Genomic DNA, 23,078 nt, shown 5'->3' with positions numbered 1-23,078 from the left:
TGTGGACAATAATTGAAATATAGGCAAGGTCTAGAGAAAGCACAGACCAAGGAGTTGTCTGCTCTGGCAAGGCTGCCCAGGCAGGAATCTGGACAGGAAGTATTACTGGAGCTGAGACTAGACATAAACAGATTTTTAATGAGCTTTGGAGGTACAGGGGTGGGGAAGAATTACAGGCCAAGAGACCGACATAGGCAGACATAGGTAAGCATACATAGAGTACTGTGGTTCCTTGGGGACCTGCAGGTGCTTCTTTTGTGATGAGAGGGGAAGTTGAAGGGGAAAGAGCATCAGGAAGATAGATACACCTGTGTTGGTTATAGTTCCATGAAAGAAGCACTCTTCACATCAGGAAATATAAAGTGGTACAACTTTTTTGTCAAGTCTTCTAGCAGTCTGTATCAAGAGTCTTAAGAACTAAGAAAAGAAAAAAGACTCAGGACATTATTTTAAGGAAATGAGATATTCATAAAGTTTTCTATTCGAAGATATTTTTTATTCAAGGATATTTACAGTACAGAAAAAAGGGCATGAGTGGAGGGAAAAGCAGGCAGCGGGACCTGCCAGGAGCTGGGGATGTAGCAGCAACTAAAGTTTCTGTTCTCAAGAAGCTTACATCTTGGTGGGCTTGGGGATGAAACAGGGAGGCCGTGGCTTAGAAGATAAACAATAAAAAATGTGTATCACAACAAATAGAAGTGCTTTGTAGACTAATAAAGTAAGCTGAGGGAATTGCAAGTGACAAAGTGGTGCTATTGTAGATAGAGTAATCAGGAAAGATAAGTTAATATTTAGATGGAGGCCTGAATAAAGTGTGGGAGCAAGCCCTGCAGAAATCTGAAAAGCATTCCAGGCAGGGGGAATAGTATGTGCAAAGGACCTGAGGTTATTGTTTATTTTTATTTTTATTTTTAAAAATCTTTTATTTGTTTATTTGACAGAGACAGACACAGCAAGAGAGGGAATACAAGCAGGGGGAGTGGGAGAGGGAGAAGCAGGCTTCCTGCTGAGCAGGGAGCCCGATGCGGGGCTCGATCCCAGGACCCTAAGATCATGACCTGAGCCGAAGGCAGGTGCTTAGCGACTGAGCCACCCCGCACCCCCTGAGGTTATTGTTTAATGTGTTCTTGGAATGTGAGGAATGCCTTGTACCTGAAGCAGGGTGAGCCAGGAGGAGAGTAGTAGATGAGGTCAGATTGTATAGAACCTTGGAAACCATGTTAAGGATTTAGGATTGATTCTGCATGAGACATAGGTAAGCTAATGCTTATAAAGCTAATAAAACTCAGATTTAGCTTGAGTTTTAAAAGGATCATGCCAGCCGTGACTGGAGAATAGACCATAGGGTCAGGAGTGTGGAAGTTTGGAGACCAATTAGGAGGCTATTAATATAATCCAGGCAAAAGATGGTGGTTTGAGGTGCAGGGGAGAAGTAATTGATGTGGGCTTTATTTTTAAATAGAGTCTGCAGGAACTGCTGGTGTGTGGGACATGGGATGTGACAGAGAAAAGAGTCAAAGGTAACCACAAGATTTTGGGTCCAAGCAACAGAAGTATGGAGTTGCCATTTATTGAGGTTTGGGAAACCAGAGGAAAGCAGGTGTCTGGGAGGAAGTTGAGTTCAATTTTAGACATATCAAACTTGAGTTGCTGTATGACATGAAAGTGAGATACTGAGTTAGCGGTTGGACGAAAGAATTTGTAGTTCAGAGTAGAATTTGCAATGGAGGTTAGAAATGTGGGATATGAAGGAACTGAGAGAGAGTGCAAGTCTCAAGGAGAGAGTGGTCACCTGTGCCAAGCATTGCTGGTAGAGCCAGTGAGATAAGTATTGACCAAGGTATTTGACCACATAGAGATGGTTGGTGACCTTGATAAGCACTTTGCATTGAGTATTTAGGGGCTGCAAGCACCTGATTAAAGTGGGTTTGAGAGAATGGGAAGATAGAAAGTAGATTCAGCAGAAGTTTTTCAAGGAGCATTGTCATAAGGGGGAACGGAAAGGAGACTATGTGGTCAAGGGAAAGTTTTGTTTTAATATGAGTTATCGTGACATCTTTGTGTACTGATAGGATAATTCCAGTAGAAAGGGGGAAATTGGTGATTCAGAAGGCAGTGGAGACAATTTCAGGAGTAAAGCCATTGAATAGGTGGGAGAAGGGTGGGATGAGTACATAGTGAGGGATTTGGCTTCTAATAAGAGCATGGACAGCTTACCTGTCATTGTGATTTCCAGCCCCAGTTCACATCAGAATCATAGGGAGTGCTTAAAAAACACACTGACACCTGGATGACACCTTCGATCAGTGAAGCTGCAGTCTCCACACAGAAGGCCCTTGGCATTGGCATTTTCTAAAAGTGCCCCATGTGTATCTTGTGCAATCTGGCGGGGGGTGGGGGATGGCAGTAGGTAAGTGCTTGTGCAGGAAGTTTGATTGGGTGATAAGACGTTGGGGAAATGCTCCTGTTCTTCTGGTTTTTTAGTGAAATCTGAGGCAACATGGTCAGCTCAAAGAGGGGAGAAGGAGGGAACAGTGCTGGAAATTTTAAAAGAGGTTGTGAAAAGGGGCTTTGGAGAGTGTGAGAGGGATTTAAGTAGGGAAATGAAGGTTGGCCAGACCACGTTTGGGACTCACTTTGAAGTTTGTGATCATACGTTTGAATGTGACCCGGTATGTCTTCTTCCAGCTGCTTGGAAGCAGGTGCAGAGTAGACAGAGTTGAATTTCCCAGGATTGGGGTTCTTGATATTTAGTCTCCAGTCAGAATTCAAGTATGAGCACAATTCTGTTTCTTTTCCTAAAGAATAAAGGTCTTCCACCATGTAATGTATATGAGCTCCACCATGCACCTGGTTGGATCCTGGGTGAAATGGATTATAGATAAAAATCTCACATCCCTTAAATAAGAATATGGTGCTCTTTATTCATTAGGGGAACAGAGTGCTCTTAATGATTTGTTCTCTGGGTTGTTAAGGACTTGGTTTAGATCTCTGTGCATTGAACTCCACCTTTAGTATAATGGGTTACTTATGTATGCTGCTTTTCCTCTAGAAATCTACATCTGTATTGGAATTTTACCAAGAACTTGGATTGCCGCCAAAACAGAAAGTTAAAATCTTTCATGTAACAGATAATGCTGTGATTAAGCCAGGTAATCTGAGGCTGGGGAGAGGAGGGAGACAAAAATACCCAAATATGTGATTTGTTTAATGTTAGGCCTTTCAATAAAGCTGAATCCACAATACAAAGTCCTAAACATTTATTTTTAAATACAAAGCGGTATCTGATTTTTAATCACTAGGGACAAACAAGCCTTTTTCTTTTTTGACCGGAAAGAACTGTAGAGAACTCTTTGTTTTCATTAAAGAGGGAGGAGCACTTTTGTTTTTAATGTACAGAGAGTTTCACATTTGGAAAAGCCACTCCAGATAAATACACTAACTTTTATTTTTTTATTTTTTAAAATACACTAACCTTTAAAAATGTGAAGTTCCCTCTGTGTAGGCTGTCATTTTAATGAGTGAAGAATAGGTAGACTCTCACTGAGATAGAATTTTCATGAAACAGGAAAGTGATTGACCATAGCATCTCGATGTAAAGGTTCTAACTTAAAAATTCTGAAGTATTTTACCTACTCCCTGAAATGTCAAAAATTAAGATTTGGCAGCATGGTTTTATTGGTTTATGTAGTTAACAGCATTTTGACATCTTTGAACTTAAGAAAAGCTTCCTGATCTCTTGAACTTGAATTCTAACAAGTAGATAGTAGAAGGATTTTTTAAGATTTGGTATTAATATCTGAACTAAATTTCATTAAGTAAGTAAGCCTTATTAATTGGAGTGACAGAGGATCAGCCTTGATATAAGCTAGAATTAAGAGTATTTATTGAAGTCTAAGTTTTGTAGTTTGAAGCTAAAGTGAATGGAATTAAGGTAACAAGTGTAAAAATTAAGTCCCTGTTCACTTTGTTGTAGCTCATACTATGTGGAATTGTTTTTGTGGGTGAAAAGTGGTCAAGTATCAGCAGTTCAAGTCATTCAACCTCCTGGAAATTCAGTCAGTTTTAATCTCCCCAGTTTTTCTTAATTCAGGGTTTTTCTTTGCTCATAAAAATCTAGGTTAGGTCCTACTCTCTGAGAGCCCATAGTACCTTACTCCCTGTTTTAAATAAGCCATAATTAGCATTCAGTTGATTATGGCTTTTTTTTTTTTTTTTTGAGAAAAAAGTCTTATTTGATGATGTTAATGTTGATTCTTCACTTAGATAATAAATTCTTGAGGTCAGGAGCTTTGTCTTACCTTTTATATTTCTAACTGTACATATGGTAAGTGCCCTATAAATACTTGCGGATTGTCAAATTAAATAGTTCTCATAGTGTTAATTCCAAATTGATACAAACAAAATGTTGTGAAGGGCTTTCACTTACAAAATTCCTCTAAATAACGTTTTTCCAGTGCCTTTTAAGTAAGGTTCTATTTACATACAACTTGTTTTGGAAATGTTAGTATATGAAACTAGGGGTATCAATAATGACAATTTTTCGGAATTCAAAATTATCCGGTCATGTGCTGGAACAACAGGAATTTATTGGCACAGTGACCAATCTACCAACAATCTGATATATGTGGGTTTTATGTGGATATCACACATACTATAATCACTGCCCAGTATACAATGGACCTGGGTTCAAAACAGTTAAAAGTTCCTATTTTTGGATAACTTATCTCTAATGGTTAAAAAAGATTTGATCCAGCTGCAGCGTTTTTTGAGTCATCCTTTTGTTTTTATTTTGTTATATGAAATAGGAAAGGTATCTTAAGTCTTAAGTCAGTATATTATTATTCACTAAAACAACAAAGAATCATCATTGTGTATTTACCAGCAAGAACACTGTGTTTGTCTTATGAATTGCCCATTTCAGCCAGTACCACGTTGGCCTCTGTGAAAGCACAAGCCCATCAGCTACCCATGGTCTGTTAGCCTGACTCCAGCACCATGTGCCTTGTCCTGGGACATATTGTTCTTCAGCCCATGTACAGTCAATTAAGGCATGTTTGATGAACAGTTTTATTATTTTATTGTTGATGTTTCTAATAATTATAATTGTGAAGAGAATCTTCTTTTTTTGAAATCTGACAGGCTTCCTAGATGTAGTTTATGTTTAGTGAAGTTGGGCTGACAAATTTCTTATCGATTGTTTTCTTTTCATAAAGGCACCCCTCTTTATGCTGCTCATTTTCGCCCAGGACAGTATGTGGATGTCACAGCCAAAACGTAGGTCCACATTAACAGGTTCTTTTCCTTTTTTTTTCCTCATATATTAAAACGTAATGGAGCGAGTGAAAGTATAGTCTTTCAAGGCAGTGAATAAAGATAACCATTATTCTCATTTGTAATTCTATAATGTTACTGACTATACTAGATTTTAAATTGCACTGAATTAGTTGTATGTGAACATCAAGTTACAGGTTTGAAACTGAGATGTATGCTTCTTGAAATGGGACTACAAGAAAGGTCACATTACTTAGGTTCTTTGTGGGTTGGGCCCACTTCTATTTTAAGACCAAAGGCTATATATCATTTGATGGTGATATATAAATGAACAATGCTATGGAGTTCTTTTGAGATTGTGTCATCTAGTAAATGCTGGTTCTTTCCAACTCTAGGAAACATACTGTTTGTGATGGTTGTTTTGCTTAAGGTTCCCCTAGGGTAACTGTAAAACATTTTGTTAACTGTGTTAAGAGCCTATCCGAAGCAGGAAGAAGTAGTGTTACACCTTAAGCCTCTGGTAGCATGGCATTGTCTCTCAGTACTAGACAAGTGAGACAGTGAGACTTCATAAAAACAAGATATTTTTTATCCTGAAACAAGGGTTTAATTTGGGAGAAATCAACACTTAATTGTCACACAAACAGAAATGCTGACTTTGAGTCATATTCAGACTGGGAGGAGAAGCAGTTTTTCAAAATTTGGTTAAGGTTACTTCACTAGAGAATGAAGTAACTGAGCCCTTACATATGTTTATATAGAAATTGCTCAGTATATGTTAGTAGAATCTGCATGACTAGGCTAAACTCCAAATATCAGCTGTTGGCTATTCCTGTTTCTTGTTCTGTCAACACAGATGATGATTTACTTCTCTGTGTGCCTTGATTTCCTCCTTTTTTGTCATTCAACAAGGTCTGCAGCCTATGTAATTCTGACAGTGGTCCACATGGGCTCTGGGATTGTCTTACAACCACAGTGACTGAGCCAAAGAGCTTTTATCCAAGGAAACCGGAGCCAGCATTAGTTTCCTTAATGGAGTCGGTTAGATACACTTTATTTCCACCCCATTATTGCCTACTTTCAAATATGAGCCATTGCAAACAGCCCTTACCTTTGATTAGCTGCTTAGAAGTGGAGTCAGATAGATTGACAATACAGTGGGTAGAGAGATTATGGACTTCTTTTTTTTTTTTTCCTGCATCCTGATTGTTGCAGATTCATTCCTACTGACTGGGGCCTCTAAAATCACTTGGTAACTTTTCTTGTTCTACCTTCCCTTGTCAAGAACTCAGAATATTAGAGCTGGAAAGCTTTGGTTTGGTTAGTTGGGGAGATGTGTGTGTTGTGATTCAGATAATTTTACTTTTTAATTTCTGAATTAATTATTACATATAATAAAGTACCTCAGTAATTCTGTTAATTTGCATAGAGGTGATAGTGTGTGAATTCTGTTACGTAGTTTACAGAATATATGAGATATTCTGAGAAGTCCTACAAAGTCAGAGACCTTTGTTAGCAGATGCTTTGTGGTGGGATTCGTGACTAGCTTGGATTAGAGCCAAGCTTTTCAGATGCCTGTGTTCAGCAAATGCTCTCATTCATACGCTACTATTGGGTTTCTGGCTTCTTAAAAGTTATTTTTAAAAACTTCATCCTTCTTCTTGTGAGTATAAAGTGAAAAGGAAAGTATTTTAGTTTGTTTTAAGATCATGTACCTAGAAAACAAGACTGTAAAGCCTGGTGCCAGCCTAGGGCCTAGGTAGCTGATAAGAGCTGGGAGAATAGCCCTGGGATTTAAAGTAGTTGCCATACAACTCTGGAGAAGGGAGGACCTTCGTTTGAGAAGATCCTCACTATTGTGTGGGCTGCAATAGAGTGTTCTGTTGACTAATACATGAGAATTTGCATTTCTCTAACAAGTGCTCAGGTGATGTGGATGCTGCTAGTCCACGGCCTACACTTTGAGAACTACTAGCCTGGAGAATAGTCAAGGGCTCACCAGTGGAACCGCTTTTCCTTCCTACTCCTTTACCCAGCTTAGAATCCTAATCCCTTCCTTTCCTTAAACCTGTGCTCAAATTATAACATTGAAACATCTGTTTTAAAGCAAGCAAATTTAATCAATCCAGTTTCAAATAACTGTCAATAAAAGTAGGCCTAGTTAGTACTCACATTTTAGTTGGCATAAAACTGAAAATTGGTCTCTTTAGTCATCAGTTGGCTTCGTCATCTTTCCATTAGAAAAGAAAAATCTCAAATTAGTCTCTAATTGAAACTCTTCATTTTTCTCATACTGTAATAATTATATTTGTTACATCTACACTTATTTTGAGTATTTCAAGTTTTTTTTACCTTATACCTTCAATTTTAATTGCTCAACTAAACATATTTTAGAAATAACTAAGAAAATTTAAAACAAAATACCATGTAATTTAAAAAAATAAAGTGTTACTAGAATCTACTTTGAGAATGAAATTATCTGCATTTTTTTAAGGTGACCAGTGACCAACAGTAGCAGCTTCTTCTTGAAGACTTCCCTAAAATTTTTAAATGTTTCTCTGTTAATAATTGCATTGGGAAATCTGCTTGCATTGAAAGATACAATTTACCTGTGCCAAATTTGTGTATTATTCTCTATACAACTAAGTATTTACCAGTGTTACTTTGGAGTGTGAGGTAAATACATATTTACCAGAGTTCATTTTAATTTTTACTTTTATAACAAAAATAATTTTTTATCCAGAGGGTTTGAGAATCTAAATTCAATTTAGATTAATGGGAAAGATTTTTACATCTAATATTTAAAACCATTCTAGCAGAATAACTTTTTAGTTGCATTATTCTGTTAACAGCTAATAAAGCCCTGTCTTTGAAATATGACAGTTTTGTGTAAATCATTCTAAATAAATTTTAAGACTAGCATGTATCATGTGTCCCTCACACCCTGCCCTAGCACCCTTTTAAAGTTTCTATTCTTGTTCTGTAATGGCAATTACATTCCAGCGTAACTTCTAATAGATGGTGGTTTAGGGTCTAGCGTTTTCCCTTTCTCTCATTCTCGGTTTTGAGGAGGAAACAGCTATGGATAATATATAAAGAGTGTGTGAGATAGGGTGTGACTGTTGAGTCTATCCTCAACATAGCCCATTGTTTTCTGGTGAATCTTAATGGTGCTTTTATTATATGTTGTAGGTTTTTTTAAAAAAGGAAAGAAATCAAAAGAATGAAAGAATGAACAAAAAGAAAACTGTAAAAATGCGCTCTGCATTATTAGGGGGAAACAGTTAGGTCTTTGTCTGAAAGGACTTGAAGGACACCGATGGTGGTGATATCTCCCTAACAGTGGGTGTGGTGCACTTTCCTGCCAGGTCTTTTATTAAGCTTTGAAGTCATGACAGTGGCATACCTGAAGTAAGGGTTTTTTTTCTGGTTGTCTGGAATTTATTTATTTATTCCCTTGTTTAAATTCTGAAGCCCACATTGAAGTCCGAAAAAGTTCATTCAGCTACTTTAAAAGAGTCTTTTCTTTCTGGGTAAAGGATAATCTAACAACCTTGTCTCCAAGTCTGGGCTAATTAGGACACCCCATATATTTTCAGACATAATCTTATTACTGTAAAGTTGTCAGTGCTCTTTCAAATCTTACTGCCCTTTGGTCTCAAAATAGAAAAATAGGCACTTAACTTGATAATGTTATCCCTGGTAGTAGAAATGAAAGGAGTGGGGGAGATTAGATGACTGGTAGAGCACCTTTGCACATTTACTGAGATTTGTTTAATTTGGGTTCTTTCATTAAAATATCACATTATATACAGAAATATGGTTGCCCATCAAAGTCTTAAGGTGATTAAAATGCCAGGTGGATTCTTAAAAGAGCAAAGACTCTTTGAGCTCTATGCCCGGTCCCTCCCTCTGTCAGAAACCTTCCCCACTAGCCCATTGTTCTTCTGTTTCGCAGATGTTTGCTCGAACACTAGGAGGGGAAAACAAGGCATGTGCTGCCTTCAGGATACAGTTGCTGTTTAGCCCTGTACATTTCCAGTTTTATGTCATTTTTAATAAGTTACTTTATTTACTATTCAAAGCAGTACATTTTTAAGCCTAGTAATGAAATAGTTTTCAAAACTAGTGATTAAGTGTAGAAGGAAATCATCTCTATAAAAACTAATCCTTTTTAAATCAGTCAAAAGTGAATGTCTGTTTCAAGATAAAGGAGAGTTTGGAGGGTGGTGTTTTAGGGTTATATTTGTTCTTTGCTTTAAAAATTTGTATAGTAATCATTTATAATAGCCTCACTTTTAACTATGAAATAGCATTTTTTTTTTTTATCTCAAAACCAGCAAAATTAAGGCCTGAGAGGCAGTATAGGGAATGGCTAAAAGCATGGGCTTTGCTTCTCAGTAGCTGTGTGACCTAGATAGCTTTCTCAGCCTCTCTGTTGCCTCATCTTTAACATGAGAATAATTGTAGGACCTGCCTCATAGCCATGTTGTAAAGACTGAATGTGATAACGCACAGATAGCTATTAGCTCAAGGCCTGGCACATATTAAATGCTCAGGAGTATTGGCTACTATCACTATTATTGGTATTACTGCTTATTAATTTGTTTCAGATTTTAGAAGGAAAAATCTTTTTTTCAATAGGAAATATCTTTTAAAATGAACAAAAAACATGAAGTCATTAGGAATTCTATTGTGGGATTTTCTAATATATCTAGTTATTGCCTCCCTAAGACTGACTTGTAAAGCAAAGTTGTAGCTTTCCAAGCACTCTGGGTAATTTTAAGATTGCATACTACCTGCTGCATCTAGACATTACTGCGTAATGAGGATGCCTTTGAAATAGCTTCATGCCACTCCGATGTGCTGGACATTTTCGTATTTTTGCTCTAAACTGCTTCCCAAGAGGCAGTATGACCTGGGTTGAAAACATGGCCAGATGCTTCCATTTACCAGGGATCTGTCCTTGAGCAAGTGGATTAACATGTCTGAGTGTAGATTTCATTGTCTTTACCATAAGGGCATGGGACTGTGTGGTTTCTAGGATTCCTTTTATTCCAAAAAATTATTTACAAAAAATAATCCCTGTTTTCCAAGTGGTATAACTCACTCTTAATCTATATTAATGAAGAAGTAAGACATAACAGTAGATTCAACAATACACGGCAGTATGGTCTTCTGGTCTATTGAAGAAAGTGGTGTGGCTGACAACCTGCAGAAAACTGTTATGTCCTTCCATGATACTATGAAATTTTTTAGTTATTTGAGTTTTCTTTTTTGAGAAATGCACACTGAACTTAGGACAACAGTTGTGGTTTTCTCGGTTTATTTAGGACAGCCAGGAAATGCTTTCTTTTTTAGGGGGACTCAGGAATCACTGCACATTTGGCTCTTTGTACTATTGAGTAAGCTCGATTTGAAGTCGGGAAGCTATAAGCAATGCACTCTTAGCAGTCACTTGTTGATAAAAATGTTCCCAGATATTGATGGGAGGTTTATGGTTTTTAGACAGAAACAGAATGCATTCTACCTTTCAGGTCATGCTGTCACAAACTCATCCTAGAAAGTAACAGCTATACAGCTATCCCATGCCAGCTTTTAACTAAATGTGATAGAACACAAAGCAACTGAAAAATTCCACCATGCCTTACCTGTGGGCTCAGGAGCTGTACGTCACTGACTAAATAGGTTTAGACAACACTGAATCAGTAGAAATTGACTCCCAGAATTTACAGGGGTCTTCAGAGAGATGCTTTATCCTTGGGATGTGTGGAGATGAAAGTAGGTAGATAATATCTATCTGCATGAGTTTGTTGAAATGATAAGCTATAATTAAAGCTTAAAACGTTTGTGCTTTATTAGTTTGTCATAAATTAAAAGCTAATCCTGATGGAGATAGTGAATTAGCTAATAGGGCCTTTTATATGCATGTAATTTGTTTTAGTAAAAATTGCCCTTTTTTGTTTACTAGAAAAAAATTTTTTAATTGAAATCTTTTTGGGTGTTTTGAATCTAAAACATAGCAAAGTAATGTTAAATTATATCCTTCAAGAAATTCTTTTGATTGTTGATTTGTAATATTCCACATTACTTTTTCACAAATAAAGATACCATCTTACTCTAATCTGTTCTCAGTGGTTCAGCTTCATAAAGAAGCAACCCAGTCATGGTTTTGGCCAGAACCTGATGTGAATCTCCATTTCCCTGTATTCAGTGTTTAACCATAGAGAAGCTGGTTTTAAACCAATGATTTCTTCATCTTCCCATCCTCATCTCCATAAAAATATGACCTGATCTTGGGGCATCCTTAGAGAAGTCAAGAGTCCTCTCTTCCATTTAGTACTTAGTTGCTGGTTCTCTGAGAGATTATGTACAAGTGACTTAAACTTTTTACAGCTTTAAATCAGCTAAAGAGAGAATGTGAAAGCTTAATTTAGAAATGGTTCTGATACAAAAACCTCTACTTACAGTATGGATTTTGATTATTTTTAATAAAGAAAATCAAGTACTTTGTAGCCCATGTGACGCTTGATGACAAACACATTCGGTTCTCTTTTCGTGGTAAGAGTAGAAAGTGCAGTGAGATGGGCGTGTGAGGCTGAGGCAACAGAATGAGCAAAAACAGGAAAGAGAGTGGCCTATTTAGGGGTTCGCAGAATATTCTGCTACGATGAGGATTTGTGATGGGCAGTGTTTGAAAGGTCAACTGGACCCAGTCATAAAAGGCCTTATATGCCCCAAGCTAAAGAAGTTACTGGGAACCACTCAAGGTTATGGTTTAGTTTGCTTTTTTTTGTTGTTGTTGCTGTTTTGCTTTTTAAAGCAGGGGACAGCTTGTGTGAAAAGGCTGTCATCTTGGGAATGTCACTCTAGTGGCGAGGAAGAAAGAGAGACGTTAAGTTTCTATTTCTGAAACATTATAATTGAATGGTAGGGTACTTCTGGTTGCCTATGATCAGTACCTCTGTGGAATAGGATAGTAGCAGAATTCTTGCCAAAGGGCAAGTTTTGTGGAACTCCGGCTTATTAGTAATAGGCTCAAGAGTCAGCAGACTTTCTCAACGAGCCAGATACTAAATATTTGAGATTTACAAGCATTATGTTCTCTGTTAAAACTACTCAACTCTGCCATTATAGGTCCATAGCAGCCGTAGGCAATGAGTAAATAAATATAGAAGGCTGTGTTCCAATAAAACTTTATTTACAAAAACAAGTGGCCACTGCTGGCCATACTTTGCCAACCCCTGATGTAAACTGTATTGAAAAGAGGGTCAGCAACGGGTCTCTTAAGTCCATCTTTTCATGTAGCAGCAAAGGGAAAGGAAGGTCTCAAGGAGCATTAGGGAAGCAGGAAAATAGGGAGGAAATGATGACTGAGACTAATGGGGGAGAGGGTGGTAAACATGAAGAATAGAGGACTACTCTTTCTATTTTAAGAAAGGCCATAGAAATTTGAATACTGACGAGGTATTTGATAGTAAAGAATTACTAATTTTTTTAGATTATGATAACGGTATTGTGGTTTTGTTCTTAAAAAGGATCCTTAAAAGAGACCCATGTTAAAATATTTTTGAATGAAATGATATGATATCTGGGATTTGTTTAAAAAATAATCCATTGGAGTTACAGAGGAGGGGAATAGATGAAACAGAATAGGCCTTGAGTTGATAATGTTTGACCCTGGGTAATGGGGTACATAGGGATACTTTGTACCAGTCTCTGCTTTTCAGTATGTTATTTCATAATAAAACGTTATTTTAATAAAAGGCTTTGGATTTGGGAATTAACAAAGTGGAGAAAGAGGGATACCAAGGAGAGAGAGAGAAAAGAAGCCCATGTTAAGGGAAAGCCTCAGTGATGAGAATTTTAGGGGAAGTTCTCCAAGTACTCAGAATGAATCAAGTTGAAAGCACTCTTCACCTTTGGACATTTTGTTTTATCCCCTATACAAATATATCTAGAATCATGCAGTCAAGGGCACTTTCCCACAAAATGGGGAAATTCATGATGGGTTTGTATTAAAACCTGTGTGTCTGAGGGTAGACATTAGTGCTTTTGACGCAGTATACCAAGGGAATGAAATTCACATAGCAGTAATCTCTAGAGACTTCAAGAATGCAGTGGGAAACATGAAATTAAGCATTTTCTTCTTTGAGATACTTATGACTGTCATGCCTTTAAGCCCCTCCTCCCCTTTTCTTAATACCATCTTCTTAAACCTTATAAAAGGCATGCCCATTACACAACATTTGAAAACTACAGGACAAAATAAAGGAAACTAATTATCTTTCTTCCTAAGACGCAGCTATAGCCAGTAACAAAATAACTCTGACTTTTCTAGGTTGGGCACAAGGGTTAAATAATCATAATCCCCTGCCCTTCCTGAGCTTAAAATGTACGCAGGGGCAATGGACTGAAACAAGGGCAATAGAGTCTCCTAAATTTAAATAAGATCTCTGAGTTTTTTAATGAATTTTTGGTTTATCAAGTATAGATGTTCTAAATATATTTTTATGTTTTCCTAATTTTCTGATCTGTCTCGCTAAATGTGGAACTTCTCACATTGTTTTCTTTCTGACTTGAATTTTCCTTTATTCGACTTTTTTTCTGCTAACTAAAAACTGCAGCAGGAAAGGGGTAGGGGAGATAAAGCGTGTGTGCTACGTGCTGTGTGTCATTGTTATATAAAGGTTTTCTTTTATGTGACCTGTGAAAACCTTATATTTGAAGTGTGCCTGGGTATGCTAAGTATAGATCAGTTCTCTTCTTGGCTTTTGTTTTGTTTTTGTTCTCATGTTGGGTGACAACTGAAAGACCTAGTAGAATAGCTACCTGAACCACCCACGGATCAACAGGTGCACTCTATTCTCCATAATCTGAATTAAGGCCAATAATTTGTCATGCCATTTATCCTTTTGTTTAAAGGTTATTTATTGAAGACGTTCCCATTGTACCCAGTATAACAACATGAGGCATTCTAGAGCTAGATTGAAAAACAGTCTGTAATTAGCTGACAGATAATTAGCCCTTTCAGGATACCACTTTCATCTTACAAGCATTTACTCTTAAAATGAGCTAAATTGTCTTCTGTAATTTACCTGGCATTTGTTTTATTGGTGCACACACTAGCAGTCTTTCTTTCTAAGTAGAGCGAATCAATTTGAGAACTCAGAAGGTACCAGCAAACTTTCTACCAAGAATGGCCAGTGTTAGAGTGTGGTATTTTTAAAACATGTTCAGTTTAGCTAAGTGTTGCCGGTCCCCTCTTTTTATCTTTAAAGTGTTATTGGCCAGACAATATCCGTATGATAAAATGACTTTGTAGGTATTTCTTCTTTATTTTTAAATTGCCAAGCTTTTTATTTTTCAAATGTGTTCTAAAATTCAGCATTAACTAGAAATATTTAAGTTTCTGAAGCAAACTTTCAGTAAAATATTTGGTTATTATAGTTTCTGTCCCTAGATGTTAATCTCCTTGCAAAATTTATAGTGGGTTTTTCATTTAATACATGTTAAATTACTGTTTTAGCTCTTTGACCAGGAATAAGCATTATTTTGAGTTTTTGAGGCAGAGCAGAATTATGTGCACACCATAAATGATGGTTCAGTTGATTAATCTGAAGAAAATGATGTAAATTACATTTAAATTATTCATATACAAGTAACTTTTGACATGGAATTTCATAATCTGTTGTTAGGTTCTACACATAGTTTACATTGTTTTTATGCTGAATTCTTGACTTATTTAAAACAATTGTTTGTATGGGCTTACTTCAATCCATTACTCTCTGATAATTCTTTGTTAAATGCTTAGCAAAGTCCTTGTGGAAATAACGTGGTTTTTATTATCTTGTGCTTTTGGTCCTTTTTGTTAGTGGCCTGCACTAGGGTGCTGTCTTAAATAGCTTTGTTAGATTTGGAAATATGACATTAAAAATAAATTGACTTCGGGGGGCCTGGGTGGCTCAGTTGTTAAGCGTCTGCCTTTGGCTTGGGTCATGATCCCAGAGTCCTGGGATCGAGTCCTGCGTCAGGCTCCTTGCTCAGGGGGGCCTGTTTCTCCCTCTCTCACTTCCCCTGCCTGTGTTCCCTTTCTGTCTCTCTTTCTCTCTCTCTCTGTCAAATAAATAAATAAAATCTTAAAAAAACAAAAATAGGTTGACATATTATCTAGTGAAACGTGAAGAAGGTATTATCTTAAGAGTATAAAAATATCTCCGGTATAATCTTGCAGTCCATTCTAGCCCTTTTATTGTATCTTCATACTGATATATTTGACAGAGACAAACTTTAATAATTCTTGAACCTTAGTATTTTCCGCTTTCTACCTGCATCACAGAATGCTTCTCTAGTTAGTGGAATTTGAAAATAGAGCGGTTTCATTTAAAAATTGAAATTCTAGATTTTTAAAAAATTGCTAGTTTCTGATTCTATTTCTCTGTGAGCTTCCTATTCAAACCTTGAGACCAAGATGTTTCTGATATCTTATAAAAGTAAAACTTGTCCAGCATTAGGGCATTATTGTTTTATTTATTGTTATATTATCTACTGCCACCTAACACATTACCCCAAAACATAACAGCTTAAAACAACGAACATTTATTACCTCACAGTTTCCATAGTCAGGAATCCCAGTACAACTTAGCTGAGTGCCTGTGGCTCAAGAGGTTTTTACAGGGCTGCCATCAGGCCGTCAAGGCTGTAGTCATCTCAGTTCAACCTGGGGGGCACTGCCTCTGAGCTCACTAATGAGGCCTTTGGCAAGCCTCAGGACCACAGTTGTTGGCTGGAGACATCTTTGCCACATGACACTGTATGGGAAATGGCAGTTGATTTCCTTCAGAGCCTCGAAGGAAGAGTGTGCCAAGTTGGAAGCCATAGTCTCTTTATAACCTAATGTCAGAAGTGACATCTTACCATTTTGCCATAGTTTATTCCTTAGACATAAGTTCCTAGGTCCACCCGGACTCCAGGGGAGGTGATTACCAAAGGGCATGAATACCAGGAGATGGGGATCTTAATGATTGCCCCATAGTTATGAGTACTTGGGAATATCTAAAAATTTACTACTTTTAACTATGTTGTTTCACAGGATTATGATGATAAAACTCCCTGCTCAGAAAGAACTCCCTTTGCTTAACTTGTTCTTGTCTCATCATCTTGAATTAATCATGTTGTATGGAATGAGGCTCCAGGAAGGGATGCAAACTAGGACGTAGATAAAGAAATGTTCATTTGCAGTTTCTCTTGCATAGCTTTTCCTAGGTATTTAGATAAGCAGCGTTGTTAAAACTCTAAGGTAATATTAAGAAAATGCACAATTGGGAATATTTTATGCTCTGTTTATTATGTAAATTCTAATGTTTATCTTGTTCAGTATTGGTAAAGGTTTTCAAGGCGTCATGAAAAGATGGGGATTTAAAGGCCAGCCTGCTACTCATGGTCAGACAAAAACCCACAGGAGACCTGGAGCTATTTCAACTGGTGTAAGTATAACTTAGTGGTCCCCTTTTTAATGCTAAATATTCAGCTTCTACACATAGAGTGCTTTAGTCTGTCCTTGGGATCAGGTCACATAATTTTAATCTGACTCCAGGTGGATCACAGTACTTGTCACATTTTTATGGGTCCTGGCCTCACTTACTTTCCAGAACCAGACTTGAATCATTTAGTAACAACCCCTATACTTACAGCCCGTATTCTCATTCCTGCCTTCTTTCTCATTTCCATCTCTGTCTCCCATCCTACCCTCTGAAGTCAGCTGCAAGAAATCAGGGATTAGAATGTCCTTCCATCTACCCCACCAGTTCTTTTACAAATTAATTTTTGCCTTAACACAGACAGTTGGGAAAGATTGTCAAGGACAGTATCATGGTGCAAGGGAAAAGTAGTAGAGAGGAAATGGGGACACAAACAATAAGAGCACAGAAAATGGAGAAGGACTTTTGTATTCTGAAATAATTTTCTCTAAGTTGTAGGATCGAATGGATAAGTAAATATATTGATAATGGGAGCAAGTTTCTTACTGCTGGAAAAGGATATTCAGGTATGAAAAGGAGGGAAATTAGAACAAACCCTGTAGTGTTGAATTCAGATTGCAGGTATCCATCATACACATTTACTGTATGTGTACATAAAGAGAAATAGATATAGGTATGTGTGTGTATATTTATTCCTTAGCTCTCTCTGCTGAAAGAACCTAAAAGCAAAAATATTCTATAGCAGCGAGCCACACCTAGGGCCTAGATCTTAGTTTCTAAATATCATTGCCCACTGAAAGGAACTTGGGCTCATTGGAGAAATGGCCCATTTCATGCATGGGGCAGGAAGAGTATAAGATGAACCCAAAATAGCTTGTTCAAGAAAGTGAGGAATGTAATGTACCGCATGGTAACTATAGTTAATAATGCTGTGGTGCATATTTAAAGGTTGCTAAGAGAATAGATCTTAAAAGTTCTCATCACAAGAAAAGAAGTTTTTTGTAAGTATGTATGATAATGGATGTTAGACCTATGGTGACCATTTCACAATATATACAAATATCGAGTCATTACTTTGTACACCTTAACCTAACATAATGCTGTATATCCATCAGACCTCAATAAAAAAAAATAATTCTTTTAGAAATTAAAATAACAAGGAAGAAAGAAAGGAGGTGCTTTAAAAATGATGGCACATGAAAAGGACACAGCAGCCAGCTAAAATGAGCTCCCACTTGTAAAACTTGGGACGGTTTGATCTGAAAATGTAAAAAATGACAGAAAATGGAATAAAATTAGAATTGATGATCTCACACTGGTACAGATGCATAAAGTGAATGGATAGGTTAATAAATGGGAGAAAAGGGACTGCTCTTCTTTGCAGTATAATATTAGCAAATAAATGTAGAAGGAATGATGGAGTTAGAATTTCATTTTGACAGTCATCGTAGGAATAATTGATTCAGCCAGGAATTATCAGTGGATGCTGAAACAAGTGCTGAAAACTTGATGGAGATGAGTTTATATACAGAGTCCCCAAAACAACTCATCGATTAATTACAAAGGGAAAGATAATAGCCTTAGAGTAGATTAACCTACTGAAGACAAAAAGGACAAAAAAGAACACATCATCATTTCTGTGGTGATTCCTGCCAAAAAATGCATCACCTGAATCTGATCATGGGAAAACATTAGACCCAAAGTGAGTGATAATCTACAAAATAATTGGCTACAAAATAATTGGCTTCAAAAATGTCAAGATCATGAAGGACAAAGGCTGAGGAGCTGCTCCAGATTTGAGGAGACTAAAGAGACATGACAGCTAATTACAGTGTAGAATTCTGAAGTGGATCCTGGACTTGGGGGAGCATTATTGGGGCAAAATTTAGAATGTGGACTACAGATTAGATAATAAATTTTTTGAGTTTCATAAATTGTACTGTGGTTATATGAGAGAATATTCTTGTTCTTAAGAAATACACACTGAAATACTTGCAGGTAAAGGAGCATCATGTCTGCCATCAGATTTTTAAATAGTACAGGGGAAGATGTGCATATATAGAGGTAGAGTGAATGGTAGAGCAAATGGGGCAGCATGTAAACACTTGGTGAATTTGGGTATAGAGTATGGGAGTTTTTTGCATTTTGCAACTTCTTTATGAATGTGAAATTATGCAGTTATAAATTATATGAAAATAAATTGTTAAAAAATTAGGTAGATCATAGACGTAAATTTAAGAGCTAAACTATAGAAGTCTTTTAAGAAAACATAGGAGTAACTCTTTATGACCTTGGGTTAGGCGAAGCCTTAGATAGGACGCCATAAATACAAGTAACAAAAGAAAATACAGGTAACTTAGGCTTCATCAAAATTTAAACTTTTCTGTTGCAAACAAGACAACTCACAGAATGGAAGAAAATATTTGCAAATCATATATCTGCTAAAATTTATAATCCAGAATATGAAAAGATAACCCAATTTGGGGTCTGGGTGGCTCAGTTGGTTAAGCATCCGACTTTTGATTTTGGCGCAGGTCATGATCTCAAGGTTCTGAGATCAAGCTCCACATTTGCCTCCACACTCAGCAAAGAGTCTGCTTGAGATTCTCTCTCTCCCTCTGCCCCTCCCCCTGCTCCTGCAAGTGGGCTTGTGCGCTCTCCCCCTCCTTCTCTCTCTCTCTCTTAAATAAGTAAGTCTAAAAAAAAAAAAGATAACCCAATTCAATCCAAAGAATTTGAATAGGTATTTTTCCGAAGAAGATATACAAATGGCCAGATTAGCATATGAAGAAATAATTAACATCTTTATCCATTAGGGAAATGCAAATCAAAACCCAGTATGCTAGCACTTCAGCACCTACTGGGATGACTAGAATTAAAAAGATAGATGGACAGTAACAAATGTTGGCAAGAATGTAGAATAATTGGAACCCTCATAACATTGTTGATAGGTATGTGGAAATGATAACAACTGCTTTGGAAAAGTTTGGCAGTTGCTAAAAATGTTAAGTGTAAAGTTACCATATGACTCAGCACTTCCACACCTAGGTATATGCCCAGAAGAAGTGAAAACATGCACAAAACACTTGTGCGTACATAGCAGCATTATTCAAAAGAGCGGAAAAATAGAAACAACCCAAATGTTCATAAATTGATGAATAGACAATTAAAATATGGCAAATTCATACAATAATATTTAGCAATAAAGAAGAATGAAGTATTGATACATGCTGCAACATGGGTGAACCTTGAAAACAGTCACAGGCTGCATATTGTATGATTCCATTTACATAAAATGTCCATCCTAGGCAAATCTTCATGATGAAAGTATATTAGTGGTTGCATAGAGCTGGAGTTGGAGTGACTACTAATGGATTTGGAATTTCTATTTTAGATTGATGAAAATGTTCTAAAATTGCTTGTGGTCATACACAGCTCCCTGTATATAGTAAAATATTTAAATTGTATACTTTAAAAAGAGTAAAATCTATGGTATGTGAATTATACCTCAATAAAGCTCTTTTAAAATTAGGCATGTAGAAGAACCTATTACTATGACTCAAGTTAGTTATTTGTCATGAAATGCACCATTGTGTTTGTAAATACTGCTAAGTATTAGCTAGTCAATACCTTTTTAGTCCTAAGAGGGTGTACTTTTTTTTTTTAACTCTATTTTATTATTTTATGTTAGTCACCATACATTATAGCCTTAGTTTTTTGATGTAGTGTTCCATGATTCATTGTTTGCGTATAACACCCAGTGCTCCATTCAATACGTGCCCTCCTTAATACCCATCACCAGGCTAACCCATCCCCCCACCCCCCTCCCCTCTAGAACCCTCAGTTTGTTTCTCAGAGTCCATTGTCTCTCATGGAGTGTGTACTTCTAATGAGAATGTAAATTTAATTGGGGAGGGCAGAGTCCGTTTTTAGTAATGCTAAGCAAGGTGTACCTATCACAGAGAATGTCTGTAGAATGAATAAGAGTGATATTTAGTCCATAACACACAGAATTGTCTTTTAACCTGAGTTGGTTACCAAGTCTCATACTAAGATGAGCTACTTCCACTGAGAGTTTTACCTGTTGATGTCAGAGTAGTGACACAGAAGTGTTTATGTTCCAGGAATTCATGTGTCATGAGAAGCTTTCCCGTTTTAGATGTAATTCAAATTTGCTTCTTTAGAGACAGTATTATCCATTATCAAAGCCAAAATCAGAGAGACCATGTGAAGCTGTTTGATTTATGTGAATCAGAGACAACCAGAGCTAGACAAACAAACTCAATATTCCAATAACCAACTCTGTCCTTTAATCATTCTGGTGAAGGAAAGTAACATCAAAAGCGAGGGTGGAAGAGTAGACCATCCCAGCAGCAGGGGTGTAGATGGAGTCCATTAAGTCAGTTAATGCAGAAGGTTAGTGAAAACAGACCAGGCAGTCAAGTTTGTTCTTTGAGTGGTGGTGTGATGTGGGTTTACATTTCTGTAATTTTTTTCTTTTCTACTTCTCAACCAGTATTAGCGAAGTTGCTACTCTCTTGTTAATCAGTTTTTCTCCTACATCTGTTTCTTAGCCTGTATTTATTTTGTTGCTCTAATTTAGAAGGGAAATCATCTGGGGTAATTGTGTCTAAATCCACATTTAGTTCCTTACTGGGGCCTAGCAGAATGAGGAAAAAATGAAACACTTTAATAACTCCTATCTCGCTTTGCATTTTGATTTGATCAGTGCTATTGGAAATTCAGAGTACTTAAAAGTGCTAATTTTGGTTTTCTTATGTAGGACGTCGCCAGAGTCTGGCCTGGAACTAAAATGCCTGGACAAATGGGAAACAAAGATAGGACAGCATATGGACTGAAAGTAAGTTTCTGAAATGGCTGTTTTAGGAATAGTCAAATTAATACCTGAATGTAAAGGCACCAGAGGATGTACGGCATCTGTGTCTGCATAGGGTCGTTCTGATACCTGAAGAGAGAGAGGGAGGGAGAGAGAGAGAGAGAGAGAGAGAGAGAGAGAGAGAGAGAGAGAGAGAGAGAGTGTGTGTGTGTGTGTGTGTGTGTGTGTTGTAGCCATACTGTGTGTGTGTGTGTTCTGGTACCTGAAGAGTGTATGTGTGTGTGTGTGTGTGTGTGTGTGTGTTGTAGCCATACTCATGGTAGTGTGTTCATTTAACACCCAAGCTATGGAATGTGCAGTCACTGAAAAGAAAAAGGTAGTCATCTACTGTTTGATCTGGAAGATTTCCACAAGATGGTGCATGAGAAAAGTTAGATTCCAAAGCATTGTGTGTAATACTATCCTTTTATAAAAGAATGAACAAAAGCTCTCTCCATGTATATGTTACTGTGCCATTATATAAGCACAGAGAAAAGTGGAATTTCATGCCAGGGTATTTTGGATTATATGTCGAATGTGTGGGTGGATAGAAGTAGATGTGGAGGAGGAGGAGAGAGGGAGACCATCAAAACAGGAGGGAAAAGATAGTACTAAAGAAAGGATTGTGGTATATATCCATCTTTATAAAATAACTATATGTATTTAAAGGGGGGGAGTTAAATTCAGTCCCTGGTAATTTGAGGAATTTGACAAATAACTAATGTTTATATGTGTATGTGTATATGTTTCAAAGTATAGAAAGTACAAAGAAGAAAATAGCTCCTCCTAAAAACAATACCCAGAGATAAACACTGTTAACATTTTGGTGCATGTTCTTCCAGCCTCTATTCTAGATACATTTTATTTATAAATTTTGACCAGCAGAGTTTTTTAAATTTTATGTAATTAAATCTAAGATTTTTTTCCCTTCTACTACTTTTACATCTATAAGAGATCACCTATTTATATCTTTGTGTGTATTTTCTGTGCGTGTGTGTGTGTATTTGCATGTGCATATGTGTGCGATATTTCAATTTCCGTAGTATTTAACATTTAGCCACTAGGAGCTGTGAGCTGTGGGTCAGACTTGATTTTCCCCCCACATGAGTTGTTCTTTCACTACCATTTCTTGACCATTCTCCCCCATTTGTATAAGCTTTTTTCCACATGAAAGGCCACCCACATGAGGACCATCTGCTCAGCACACTTATTTTGAAAATTAGACCCAGAAAGGTTGTGGCTTCCCCAGTTTCTAGTTGCAGCAAGCTAGTATTAAATAAAACTAAAATAAAATTGAATTTCCACTTGTTAATGGTGCCAGCAGAGTCCATTGAGATATCCAAGCAGTCTTGGTTGTTCAGTCACATTTGTATTTAAAATGATGAGAGTTTGCGGGGTGCCTGGGTGGTGCAGTCAGTTAAGCATCCGACTTTTGATTTCAGCTCAGA

General features: G+C 37.0%; 1 protein-coding gene across 1 annotated transcript in view; it reads left to right on the top strand.

The window, feature by feature from the left end:
- The window catches only part of MRPL3 (mitochondrial ribosomal protein L3), a 38,363-nt gene that overhangs the window by 9,284 nt on the left and 6,001 nt on the right, over positions 1-23,078 (top strand). The window contains exons 5-8 of the mRNA XM_027587069.2: positions 3,053-3,152; positions 5,217-5,277; positions 16,652-16,760; positions 21,538-21,615. Coding sequence (XP_027442870.2) covers positions 3,053-3,152; positions 5,217-5,277; positions 16,652-16,760; positions 21,538-21,615 — 348 coding nt within the window. The remainder of the gene's footprint in view (positions 1-3,052; positions 3,153-5,216; positions 5,278-16,651; positions 16,761-21,537; positions 21,616-23,078) is intronic.

This window comes from Zalophus californianus, chromosome 1, assembly GCF_009762305.2.
Source record: "Zalophus californianus isolate mZalCal1 chromosome 1, mZalCal1.pri.v2, whole genome shotgun sequence".
In the NCBI taxonomy this organism is placed as follows: domain Eukaryota; kingdom Metazoa; phylum Chordata; class Mammalia; order Carnivora; family Otariidae; genus Zalophus; species Zalophus californianus.
Note: the sequence above shows the minus strand (reverse complement) of the source record. Positions and strands in the feature narration are given on the sequence as shown.